General features: G+C 39.5%; 2 protein-coding genes across 3 annotated transcripts in view; both read right to left on the bottom strand.

Annotated features, from left to right (window-relative positions):
• The window catches only part of LOC109403953 (uncharacterized), a 48,334-nt gene extending 45,369 nt beyond the window's left edge, over positions 1-2,965 (bottom strand). Inside the window, exons 1-2 of the mRNA XM_062847392.1 lie at positions 2,813-2,965; positions 1-2,749 (exon numbers count right to left, since the gene is read on the bottom strand). The gene's annotated coding sequence lies outside the window, so the exon portion shown is untranslated. The remainder of the gene's footprint in view (positions 2,750-2,812) is intronic.
• Positions 2,966-3,163: 198 nt separating this feature from the next.
• LOC134285813 (FLYWCH-type zinc finger-containing protein 1-like) lies at positions 3,164-13,351 on the bottom strand. 2 transcript variants are annotated; one of them, XR_009996723.1, is made up of 11 exons: positions 12,638-13,351; positions 11,310-11,475; positions 10,356-11,241; positions 10,126-10,294; positions 9,873-10,058; positions 8,567-9,521; positions 8,381-8,499; positions 7,554-7,677; positions 6,537-7,476; positions 3,635-6,436; positions 3,164-3,569 (listed from the first exon to the last, which is right to left on the bottom strand). XR_009996723.1 is itself a non-coding variant. In XM_062847384.1 (6 exons), exons 1-4 carry the CDS (start codon positions 8,704-8,706, stop codon positions 7,221-7,223), a joined length of 639 nt encoding a protein of 212 aa, XP_062703368.1. In that variant the 5' UTR covers positions 8,707-9,866; the 3' UTR covers positions 3,164-3,569; positions 3,635-6,436; positions 6,537-7,220. The 2 variants fall into 2 exon arrangements, 1 of the variants encoding a protein (XP_062703368.1); XM_062847384.1 differs by lacking the exons at positions 9,873-10,058; positions 10,126-10,294; positions 10,356-11,241; positions 11,310-11,475; positions 12,638-13,351 and having other exon boundaries at positions 8,567-9,866.
• Positions 13,352-13,502: the final 151 nt, after the last annotated feature.

Raw genomic sequence — 13,502 nt, 5'->3', positions numbered from 1 at the left:
CTGCTTCCCTGCATCTACTCTGATGACATCGACTAACGGCTACCCTAAGCTTGCTGATGCCTGCTCGTCCGGTGCCGTGAGGCAGAGGTAGCACAACAGTACTTGTGAGTTCGGTCGAACAAACATCCTTTGGCTTTGCGCGTCCGAGTTTGATCCTCTTCCCTTTTTCGTCGCGATACGATGCTGGTTTGTACCCGATGTGCTGAAATGTAAACAAAACAAAGCAGTTCAAAACAACACGATCGGTGTGCGCGGAGAAAGACTCAAATCAAGAATAACATTTCAAAACATCACGTTTGGATTTGCGTGTACAAAAATAATACTGACAAGGATTGTTTAATTGAAAATGCGAATTGATGAATTAAAATTATGAAGTACATATTATTCACTAAGTTTTATCATGATAAAAGATATGTTTTTTTGTTTTGAATACCGGATAGGATGTTTTGAAAACATATTCTATTCATGTTTGTACCACAAAACGCGCAAAATTACGATATTGGAAAAACACATTTCAGTTCTGTGTTTCAACGGGCTAGTTACTCACGCGTCCATCTGCCGAACTTATTGATGAATCCGTCTATAATTAGATGAGTGATGGAAATACAATCCTACCTTGACCACCTTGTACGCTTCTCAAATAAGTCTCCATTGTTATATTTCAAGACGGATTTCTGAGCGCAACTTTCGGTGGATCTGATTTTTTGGGTTCTTGTTGTGGGTTGCTCTTTTTCAGCGGTGTGGATACCGACGGCAATCCCTGTGGCTTATACTAAAGTTACTTACTATTTTACGACATGAAAAAGCTATTGTGAATTTGATACTGAAATAGCATAATTAACTTCCACTGCCGTTTCTATGTGTAGAACATTACCACAGAAGATGTCGGGAGTAGTGCGCACTAGTTGGTGCTACTTCTGAAACCAATTCGATGCCAGATCCCCAATAAAAATTATCAAAGATTGACACCACTCGTTCAATCCGGCAAAGCACTTGGTTCGATCCGTTTAGACATACAAGGTGGAGTCAGAAGAGCTTCAATTTCTTCACGTTCTATGATTTTGACCGTCGGAACGTCGTCTCCGTTGGCTGAAAAGGAAGCTCATGAAATATACTGCATTCAGTTCTGAGGTTCCTACGGAGAAAGAAATTTCTAAGTTAGACACAGGTACATGAATAATCAGTCGATTATCACAGCATATTTGGTATCTTTTTTACTAGGATTCTTAAACATAAATGCTTTAAGGCCGGATAGGTTTTGTTTGAGCAGTACCACTAGTTGTTTGTTCGACAGTTCTTGCCTGACACAGCTCACCAACGTGTCGTATATAAGAAGAATCAATTCGTACTACTGGCCTACGATGGGCATTATCAACATTTATTATCGGCATGTATGGAAAAATAAAAACAATTTAAAACAATATGAATGACTTAATGGCAAATATTCTCATCTTGCCTGATTTTATTCCAAATTTACTTTTGATTTTCACTTGCACTGGAAGTTTAAACTACGAACAGAATAACAGTCTAGTACGTCTTTCCTCATGACTTAGATAACGTCTAGCGTATATTCTAAAGAGTGACCTTATAAAAAATCCAGATAGATGTTGAGATTCTTTACTAAAATGAGGTACTAGATTATACACAAATATCAATCAAATCAAGGTTGTCAATGATGAGTAAACGGCTAAAAATTTCCATATTGATGTGTTTTCCGTCATCTCGTCATTGATAAACATGGCCTCACTCAGTAATACTCAGTCTTCCCATTCAAGGATGGTGATTATTCGATCCGCCAAAATCCTAACCAAGTTTTGAATACTTTTTCGTCTCCCTGGTAATCTCTTTCGGACTCGGTAGACAAGACAAATCGACAGGAAACAGAGGAATAAACGAATTCGATATCTTCCCTATCGGATGGTTGTGGTACAGTTCTCCAAATTTGATATACCTTTCATTGATAGTGGCGGCACGTGCTCTGCAGTTTTTGTTAATACAACACCACCAAGTTAGGTGGCTGGACGTTTTCTTCTTATACAGTCTGTATCCTTGTAGATCAAGTATTTGGTTTCCGAAGACACTAGTGGTAAACGTCAAAACGGTTTCGTACCATTGTCCCACGATAGGCATTGTCGTAGACCGGAATGGAGTATCTAAATAAATAAAAATGGAAGTACAATGGAAAAGCTGTACGTCAAAAAATGCAATACACAGTACGATGTTTGCTTCCAATCAATCAGAAATAATACTTCCACAATTGAAAGGATGTACTGGACCAAAATCAACAAACAATATTTAATGTATTTTTTTTTAATCAAACATCAATAATGGTAGAGTAGGACCTAGCAGGCCATGTCTTTTGAATTTGGTAGAAAAGGTAAATCTTTGAAGATTATTCAGCTGTTATTCACAATGCCAGACTACATCACATGCAGTACTAGAGCAAGCATTACACTAACCCTACTACAGCCTCCTACATTCTTATCCGCAACAACGCGTCCGTTATTTCTCTTCCTTAACAAAGCATTGTTCAATCGGTGGCAGACGCACCTGCTGCTTTGGGGGCTGCAGACTTTTCCTCCTGTCTGGCAACACTTGCCTTGAAGCAGGAGCGTACAGCTCTTTCAACCTTGCGCACTCTCCGGGCCGACGTCGTTCCACTATAATCGGATGGTTATGGAAACCACGCAGTTTTATGGTTAGTTTTTCGCCCTGTTTGCAGCGGACTGTCGAAGCACGAGCTGTGCAGCTGAAGATGAAGATAAAATGATGGTAATTTTGCTGTAGAAGTTTAACTGTGGATTACTCTTACCTTAAAACCCTGTACTGATTACATGACCAGTACTGAAAGTCGCCGTGAAGTTTGCCACGCGTGTACAGATATCCGTTGACGTTCAGCTGAGTTTTACCACGTGCGCTTATGACGAATGAAATATTGCGCAGTTCCCACCCAACTGGACCCTTTTCGCAGTTAGTATAAGTGCGGGATCGTGAATAAAACTGCGATTTTGCATCGAAACGTTTCGGTGTCTTCTGCGCACTTATTCAGCACTTTACAATGCATAAGTGCGCAGAAGACACCGACACGATTCGATGCAAAATCGCAGTTTTATTCACGATCCCGCACTTATACTAACTGCGAAAGGGGTCCAGTGGGGTGGGAAATGCGCAATATCTGCAATGTTTATGATTGCTTATGAGATTATGTTTTAGATTGGTTGATACAAGGCACGCATCACAAGAAAAAAATCATAAATTTGTCAGTGTACATATATTAGTGACTTGGGCATCTTGAAACAGAGCTACGGTCACAACTGTAGTACTAAAACGTCGAGAAAATACACAGAAAAATAATTCATTTTTGCTTCTTTTTCATTCTGGAAAGGGCAGGGCGATGAGGCTCCACATCTGGCAACACTTTCCGTTCGCGATCGTACTGCTCCTTCAGCCTGGCATATTCCCCGGGTCGGCGTCGTTCTGCGATAATTCCATGATTGTGAAAGCCGCGCAGTTTGATGGATGGCTGTTCTCCTGCCTTTTTACGTCCAGTATTAGCACGAGCTGTGCAGCTAGAATGATGGAAAAGTGTCAAAAGCATTAATAATAATACTTTGGACAGTTCTGAAGTTTTTACCCAAGAACACGGCGCTGATTGCAACACCAGTACATGGCGTCATCGGTTGTCTTGTCACAAGTGTAGAGGTGACCGTTTACGCTAAGTTGAGTTTTCCCGCGGCAGCTCATGACGAATGAAATGTCTAAAATAAACATTGGGATCGTTAGATAAATAAAACCAATCTACGTTCTAATATGGTAATAAAATTGCCACAATAAAAAAATCTGGCAGCCCTTAAAATTATTTTTCAGCAATAAAATTCATACATAACGACACTTATAAAATCTCAATTTTGTGTTGAGAAACTTGGAACAAGACTGGTAAATAAACCATGACATTTTGCTGGCAATATATTTGCAGAGTTGCCAAATTTATTTTTTGTTTATTTTCGTATACTGAAATATAACGGCAACAAACAAAATATAGAACGAGGTGGTTTCATCGAACACAAAAAAAGCAGCAAGAATTAATTGTCATTCGAAACAGATGAAACGTAATACTTAATACTTTTCTTTCAGACTAGATTTTTGCATCATTCCTACTTTTATCAAGGTTGTTGAGTAGTATTAAGACCTCATTCTTTATGGTAATTGAATATCTTATATTTAAAAAAAATATTGCGTCAATACAGCTAATACATATCATATTCAAGAATCCTCAGCCTGTAGTTTCGGATTCATTGATCATGTTTCGAGCATATTGTAAATCAGATGACAATATTGTTAGAAGTACTAAGCTTTGCGCTTGGGCTTGTGGCTTATTTTAGGACACTCCGCCGTCGGTGGATGGTTGTGATCATTGCAAAACTGCGATACTGCTCCATTAGAAGTGATTGTTGTAACCCGTGCCGTGCATTTCATCCTACGCCACGTAGTACAATACCAACGGATGCAGTGCTTTTTTGCCCTTCGTTTGCAGAAGTGGTATCCCTCGTATTCCAATTGAGGGACTCCCTTATCGGTACAAATGTATCGCATGGCGTTGACCGCATTACCTGTAAAACAAGAGTTATTTCATTGGTGAGCTTTTGCTTCGGTGTTATTGATGGTTGATGTTTGGAAACTTTCCTGAAAGTTGTTCTGGTAACACTGAAAATGTTTTTCGCAAACTATTTAAAAAAGTGTCATCTCTTATAATTTTAGAATAATTTAGGGGGTTCAAAATTAATCTTAGATAACGTTAACTCATAAGTTTCATCGGAATTTTTCTTTTTGATAATTCAGTAGATTGATGAGATTGCTTATTATTACAAATCAAATATGTAATGTATGTTACTATTGTTTTAATACCAGACGTTTCTTAAAAGTAATCGAAATTATTTATTAGAAAAAATCTGACAATTTGTTTTTTGTAGAACTCGACGGATTCCAATGGATTTTTGCGGTGGTCGCTGATAATGAGATATATTTCAATTCAAACTTCACCTATGACTCAGTTCACTGCTCCTATTATCACTGAGGAAACAAATAAGTCGCATGACCTGTAGGTTCAGTAGCAATTCGTATATTTGCCCTTGTAAAGAAACGGCAGCGCGGCATCAGTTTCTAAGATTCATCTCGTACTTCTGAATAGATTTTTCTGCGAAAGGTGTGATCAGCAGTCGCCCTTTGAATGTATCAACCACTACTGGTGGATGATTGTGAACATTGTTTATCCGTATTATCGTTCCGATCGAATCGGTTGTGATACGTACCAGAGAAAATAGGTAGAGAAGCGAAGAGTGAACAGCCGCCAGAACGGCAACACTTTTTCTGTTTTGATTTCATCGCTCGGATGCTGGCAACTGCAGCAAAGCAGATTAATCCACCCATCGAAGGTAGTGCCTATCTCGCATACCGCATTTGAAAACTATTTATACTGTTGTTTTATTAACTAGGCATTATCAAACTGATGTTCCAAAATGGAACAATTTTCATTAATTCAAGGAATCAATGTTATTTATACTGTTATCCATGATATTTTAAAACTTTGGTATAAATATGTTTCAAATGATTGCAATACTTATCTTCACTTATGCGGTTATCATCAAGGTTTGTTGATTTTGCTCGATAGGATACCAGTTTGACGGTTCGATAAGGTATTTTTGGCTTCACACTCTTCGCTTCTCTACCTATTTTCTCTGATACGTACGTTACACTTCAGGGCCGGCTCCTTCACACAATACCACCGGGTGCTGGTCTTGCAGATACGCCTCCTCGTAAAATAATGTCCACCGATTTTCAACCGAGGAAATGTTCCCTTTTTGCCATTGATGTACTGGACTACAGCATCTGTGAAAAACATACGTATTTTCTTAATGTTGAATTCCATAGTTTAAAGTTAAGTTTTTTCTGTCAACTCTGAACACTGTAAAAAAAAACTAATTCCTATGAGGCAACTGAAACGAATATAAATCAAAAACTGCAACCAAATCGCATAATGGAAAATAAATAAAAACATTAAATTGTAACATGAATTAATTAGACTAATATTAAGTTATAGAGGTGTTGAGGGAAAAGTAAAACAGATGATTATAAGATTGCGTTCCTGGCAACCTTGCCCCTCTTCACAGAATAATCTTATTTTACTACATATCATAATAAATAAACGTTTTCAATGGCTTTCCTTATTCACGACAGAGGTCTTTTCCTTACTGTCCGTGAGCAGAACACACTTCAACGGTAGCGGAGGCAGCCGTTTCCTCTTCCGTGGCAACACTTCCTCGTTCTGTTCGCGGGCGCACTGCTCTCGCAGCTTGGCACATTCACCGGTTTTCCGACGCTCCTGGATAATTTTGTGGTTGTGAAATCCACGCAGTTTGATGGACGGCCGATCTCCTTTCTTACCATGACCGGTAGTTGCGCGTGCAGAACATCCACAGAATTTAGGGAAAAATGTAGTTGATGTATTTTTAAAAGATTAATACACTGTGATAGCTTACCCAAGTACCCTATCCTGATTGCACGTCCAAAATTGTAATTCTTCAGTTGTTTTTGCTCGAGTGTACAAATAACCATCGAAGCATGAGTTTTGCCGCGTTTGCTAATCACGAATGAAATATCTGAAATGTAAATAGCGATTACATTCAATTATTAGAACTGCAGTACTAGATCAATTTGATAAAATAAGCAAAAAAGAAGTGTTATTAGATTTCGAGTTTATTATATAATAAAATTATGCAAAACTCCATCTCGACAACCACTAACATACGACGATTTCAAACTGCAGTACTAGAATTACTGAACGAACAATGGGGTACGTTCGGTGTAGTACTAGATTTGTAGTAATGAGCAGAATTTTTGTATGGTGAGAAGGTCGGCTCTCCAATTCTGCAAAGAAATGGTGCAAAAAGCATGGGTATTATGATTCCTTGCCTAATTTGATGCTGTTTGAGCAAAACTTTGCATAACTTTGGTGTTTATGTTGCAAGAAATGGAGAAAACAACAACACTGTTGCCCAAAGTTTTACTCAAACAGCATCAAATTAGGCAAGGAATCATAATACCCACGCTTTTAGCCCCATTTCATTGCAGAAACGGAGAATAGACCTTCTCACCATAATAAAATTTAGCTCATTACTACAAATCTAGTACTTCACCGATCTGTCCTATTCAACCATTCGAATTCACTTCGACGAGGATGGATTATCGCCTCCCAAAACACATTCCACCGGTGGAGGTGGTGCTCCCGATGACAATCGTTTCCGCTTTTCTGGCAACATTTCCATCTCCCGGCGTTCCATGGCGTTCAGTTTCAGCAATTTGGCACTTTCGCCTGGTTTGCGACGCTCCAAAATGATCCCGTGACTGTGGGTGCCCCGAAGCTTGATCGTGGGCGTATTGCCCTGCCTTCTGCGGCTGGAAATGGCTCGCGCCGGACAGCTGCGATAGGTTACGAAGAAATCAGTTGTAATTGATCTGAATTTCATGGAAAATATTAAAGGGTGCTCACTGCTCACCGTAAAACTTTGTACTGGCTGCAGGACCAATACTGGAATTCCTCGGTCGTTTTGGAGCGGATGTAGGGGTATCCATTGACACATAATTGAGTCGCCCCTCGTTTATTAAGGGTAAACGAAATATCTGAAGGTATAAGAAAACATAATCTGGTTAATTAAGCTGATGTACTAGATCAACTACGGCACAAACCAAATATGAATAATATTACATCTTTTTCTCATATTTGTTTCAGATTCAATAAAATATCAATTAAATGAAATGTCGGATCAAACAAAAGTTGGCATCTATACCATTGTTTCAATCTATGAAGAAACTCTCAAGAGTATCTTATGAAAAACGGTCCAGATGTTTTACAAGGCATTATTTGAAAAAAAAAAAAAAAAACAAATACATTTCTATATGTTCACCATGGGTCTTATAGGGGCCCCGAACTGACAAAAAAAAATGTTAAAAATCCTGCCAGAAATTTCAAAAGATTTCGAGATGAAACACTTTTTAATGATCTTACAATAATGAGGAACTCTTGAAGAAACCCTCCAGGATTTCATCAGAAATTTTATCCTAGTAAATCGCAAAAGTCCTTACTAGAACATTAGTTTTCAAGGAATTACAAGAAATTGCAGAATCTAATCAAAAACCCATTTCCAAGCAATTTGCCAGTATCTCTTAAAAAAAATCCTACGGGGTCAACTCACAAATCTGGGGAGAAATTTGAAGCATGATTTCGCCCCATGTGCAGCCTCTGTCTTAAGTCCATAACCAATTTAAACCGCCATCACTGAACCCTCAAATCCCGCATCGGTAGGGAAGCCTGACCTTCTAATACCTTTAGCATTTTCTTCTGCATCACGGCGCTCCAAAATGACATGATTGTGAACGCCCCGTAGCTTGACGGTAGGATCGTTCCTCCGTTCTCGACGACCCGAAACGGCCCGAGCCGTGCAGCTGCAAATGAATGAATGTCGTCAGTACATTTTTGCATAGTTTTAAAGAACAGGTGTTACTCAGTTACCGTAGAGCTTTGTACTCTCTGCACGTCCAATACTGGTAGTCCTCGGTTGTTTTCGAACGGATAAAGGGAAACCCATTGATGCACAGCTGAGTTGCTCCTCGTTTGTTTAGTATGTACGAAACGTCTGAAAGGGTAGACATTATTAGTCATTTGGCGATCAGGTTGTAGTACTAGATCAACTTGTTTATAAGTGAATACAACTGCACCTTTCAGTCCATGATTGTTTATTAAAATGTATAAATAATTATCACACTCATTGTTCGATATGAATAATCTAGTACAGCGTTTATCCATTACCATCTTCCACTGCAATGCACCACCGACGTCAACGGGGCCACTTCGTTTCTCCGTTTTGCCCGCCAATAGCCGCTAGAATACGGAAGATGGGTATGTTCATCACAGGTTATCCGGAAGTAGTACTCTCCGCCGATTTCCTTCGTCACAGCCCGTGCTTTGCAGCGATATTTGTTGTAGCAGGCACATTTCCAGTTGGTGGTGTTGTGCCTCTGCTTCTCGCGAAAATACCCGTTGTTTCCGTGCCACAGCATAAGGCAGCCCTGCGCGGTTTTCTCAAAGTAGGCCCCACCAGAGAGACCTACGAAAGTGCAGAAAATGAGGTTAGTCCTGCAATCACGGTGTTATTGTACACTTTTGAAGAAAAACGCGACCGATTAACATCTGAATCAAGGTTTATTCACTGTGGAAAGTTCAAATTTGTACGCATCTTGGCCGTGGTTATGGGTCGACTTGGTGATTTTCATCATCAACTGGCCGTCAACTGCCGTTTTGGTGACGGCCCTGGCACGGCACTTCAGCTTCCCGTACAGTGAACACTTCCAGTGGCAGCTTTTGATGGCTTCGCGGTCCTTGACGTAGGCGAATCCGTTGTACAGCAGCAGCGTTTTCCCACGCTGGGTATAACCGAGCTTGGCGGCCATGTGATTTTTGGGTGGTACTAGAACGGGTAGAAAATGTGAAAAAGTATGTGAGTTTTATAATAACTTATTGAAAAATGATAACTGATATGACTACATATAATGGAATAGGTGTCACGAGAAATTTGAGATGCTGGAGACATGGTAATGGAATGATAATAAAATTCTATGTTCTGTAAATTTTACATATGTATCTGTTGATTGAGTCGTAGTGTCTCACAAGGGATATTGATTGGACGTTTCAATATTTGCAAGAGATACTCCATAACAAATGTTTTGACGACAATTTCATCAATGAACTACTAGAATATCGCTAAATTACAGTCGATTGTTTGTTTTATTTCTGCAAGATTTCGTTTTTAAAATTTTACCACCGAACACTCAGAGCTACTCGAGCAACTTTTTGCTTTTCCAGCTTGCTTTTCGTTTCTCTAGTAGTTGTTCCCGGTAGCGTCGATAGTACCGAGCCGACGATAAATGCTGCTTCGCTTTTTGTGTAGCCTTAATAAGCGACATTCGGAGTTCATCCGCGGTGATGCCATCGTCCTCCCAAGCAACTGCAAGTGTTATAAAGAGACACGAATCGTTACAATCTAGTACTTCAGCGATGCCCTGGAAACTAACCTAGCAAACAGTTGGTAAAGATCTCGTAGTCTTTCATTGCTTTCCGAGGATATTGCGGATTGCTAACCCCATGATACGTGTAATTCTCCAAAGATCTATCGCTGAAAAGCCTCCTGATGTGCGCAGGAATATAATGATGATCGCCCACCCGAGATGACACGTAGCGAATCTGAAATTAGCAATAAACAGTCAAAGCTGAAACGTACACACTTGCATCGTCGGGGACTTACGTATTCTTTCCGAATGAATGGATCTGCTCTGACAGCTTTCTCCAAGCGTTCGATGTCTTCTGCACGTTTCAGAGGAAACGTAAATCCCGCTAACCGAAGTAATCTTGCTGCTGTATTACCTTTAGCAGAGGAAGTGGCTTTGATTTGGTCATCATCGGCGGAGGCATGCCGAGTGGCTTCATCGGAGCAGATTTCTATCATCACTAACTCTTGTTCTGGAATGGGGAGGAGTTGGCATGGTTAGTATCCAGAAATAAGTAGATTTTTTGTTGTAAATTTGCAGTTTGTTTAGCTGAAAAATACAATCAAACAGTTTATTTCGTTTTAATTGTTTTTTTTTTTTTTTTTATTTTCATGTTTTACTTGAAGGATATTTGAAAAGATCAATGGAATTTGGAAGTGTGCAAGTGGATTTGAATATTTTCAGATAAAAAAAAAACATTACTTCTACCAAATAAAGTACTTCTGAGGCATGGTATCGTAGTGGTAAGGTGAAATATGCATTACAGTAAGTGTATCAATTTAAGAGTGATTACAATTCATTTATTTGAATATAAAATAAACTTGCTTCAGGATGAAAAAAATGTAAGCATGTTACCATCCATTATGAAAAAAAACTACTGATTCTAGAACCAAATCGTAAAAGCTCAGAGTACTAAAACAATAAAGAAACTGAGAGTCTCTAAAATGTCAATAATTGAGTCAACAGGATACACTAAAGTTCATCAAGTCTCAAATGAAGTTCCCTTTCTCTTTTCACAACTTGCTTTCACAATTTTCCTAGCACGGAACATGCGCTGCCGCATCCGGTTTCGACTTTGCTTGATCGCCGACGTCAGCTGGAAGGCAAGCTCGACGTCTGTAAGTCCTTCCGCTTCGTACGCTTCTGCAAAGAGGTGCAAATCGAGTTAGTTGATTGTGATCAAGAAGCACGATAAAACTTGTACAGCATACCCATGAAGCAGTTGGAGAATATGTCGTACATTCGCATGGCACGTTTTGTTTGGCCAACAACGTTAACTCCATTGTAATTGTAGTCAATAAGTGATTCGTCCGCGAAAACGTTGTGCACGTAATGAACGATTTTGGTATCCCTAGGCTTGAGCTTCAGAACATCAATCTGCAAGGGAAAATGTGAAAGTGTGATCTAGTACTACATTCTTTTCGATGTATGTAGCACGAGTGGAACAGAGCTGTGTGACATCATACCCGCTTAGTGATAGTTGAATAAGTTATTAGGACAACACGCTTTTTCAGTCTACATTTCATTTGTTGTCAGCGTCATTGTATTCATAATGTTAAAAAAAAACAAAACGATTAAGAAAATAGCGCTGTGTTGATGAAAGTCTCACTGGTTCGCATTTTTAAGAGGTTTTAGGGGCCCAGATATGTCCTGCCTAATGGAGCACCAGAGGAATGAGAGGCCCAAAAAGGGATGGCAAAAAAGTAAAAAATTGATTAAGGAACAAGAGATGACGAAGAACCCTTACAATCGATCAGAAACGTAAGACTCGTGCAGCTCTGAGAACTGCTCAGAGCTAAAAGTAACACTCGATAAAGCAACCTGCGTGAAGAACTAAGCACTATGGAATTGTTAAAGAATTTGTAGCGTCGGGTTCTTAGGTATGAACACAATAAGTAGTAATAGTTGATATGATATTCTGAAGTGTTGTGGAGAATAAACTAATTGTAAACAAGTGCATGTTTACCTGGAATTAATGAAAACGTAATCATGACGAATTGGTTCTACAGGTGATTGGGCCAGAGTATGTCTGACTAGTATTGGATGTACGAGACCTTTGGACTACAGCGCAGGATAGCATCAATGGGAAAGATAGGTGGACGTCTGATGCCTGCTCAATCAATTAAACAATCTTAAGTATTCCAAAGGAGAGTCAAGTTACGATTTTATACATTAAAATGTTAAGGAACATGTAACGCTAGCTTATCGAAAGAACCAAACGATGATAGAGATCGATGATCAACCGATATTGAACAACTGCGATGGTTGTTTTCAGTACACGTACAAAAAATTGAAAAATGTAGCTTTCAGTACGCTACTTCTGAATGTGAGTACCTTATCAATTTCTCTCGTGTTGTCTTTTGAAAGACAACCGTGACTTGTAAACTAAAACAAACAAAAAAATATCGGGATTATAGAATGCTGTCGAAAAATTACAGCTCCGATAGATATTATGCCAAACGGACATGATGTCATACGACCTGCATGCTAATTATTTCAAGCCCTTCAATCTAGTACCTCACACTTGCCAGTCACTTACATATTCCTGCCTGATTATGGAATCCTTCTTCACAAGTTGTTCCAACTGTTCCACTTCCGTTCCTTCGTTAAGGGGAAAGATGATTCCAGATCGAATCAGTCTGGTTCCAGTATTAACCATTTTCTGCTGTGGATGTGCTTTTTCCTTCTTGATTTTTGATGAAGGGGCATTTGCATGAATTTTATAGCGACCATCGGCGGTGCGGACGAAATAAAAGTTTTCTTCCGTTGACTTTTCCTTGGCAATGATTTTTCCTGTAAGAGGTGAGAATTAGAGCGTGGTTAGTGAGAAATCGAAGAATCTAGTACTGTATGTAGATATAATAAATGAAAAGAAAAGGACTGGTTTCATTTTTTATTTTTACATTTGCACTAGCGCTTTGCACCCGCAGGATGGTTATGGAGTTCGCTTTCTCTTTTCACAACTTGCTTTCACAATTTTCCTAGCGCGAAACATGCGCTGCCGCATCCGGTTTCGACTTTGCTTGATCGCCGACGTCAGCTGGAAGGCAAGCTCGAACTCTGTAAGTTCCTCCGCGCTTCCTCCGAAAAAGAATTTTTCTTCCGTTGACTTTTCCTTGACGACGATTTTTCCTGTAAGGGGTGAGAATTAGGCGGTGATTAGTGAGAAATCGAAGAATCTAGTACGGCATGTATAAATGATATGAACAAAAAAAAAAAACAAAAAATCTAGTGTTTTATTCTTTATTTTTACATTTGCACTAGCGATTCCCACCCGCAGGATGGTTATGGATCTGATTCTTGAGAACCAGACCTCCACTACCGTCCAGGGTAATTATCCGGGCGCGACACTTCAGCGAACGACTCTTCGAACACAACCAGTAGGTTTTATCTTTGTGAGTGTT

The sequence above is a fragment of the Aedes albopictus genome, chromosome 1 (assembly GCF_035046485.1).
Source record: "Aedes albopictus strain Foshan chromosome 1, AalbF5, whole genome shotgun sequence".
Taxonomy (NCBI): domain Eukaryota; kingdom Metazoa; phylum Arthropoda; class Insecta; order Diptera; family Culicidae; genus Aedes; species Aedes albopictus.
This window is presented reverse-complemented; position numbering and strand designations above follow the sequence as displayed.

Excerpts from the sequence above, each read along its gene's own strand:
- LOC134285813 (XM_062847384.1), bottom strand. The coding sequence starts at position 8,706 with ATGTCTACCCTTTCAGACGTTTCGTACATACTAAACAAACGAGGAGCA. Across the intron at positions 8,500-8,566 it reads AGAGAGTACAAAGCTCTACG|CTGCACGGCTCGGGCCGTTT; the intron begins GTAACTGAGTAA and ends ATTCATTTGCAG. Across the intron at positions 7,477-7,553 it reads AGCCAGTACAAAGTTTTACG|CTGTCCGGCGCGAGCCATTT; the intron begins GTGAGCAGTGAG and ends AACCTATCGCAG.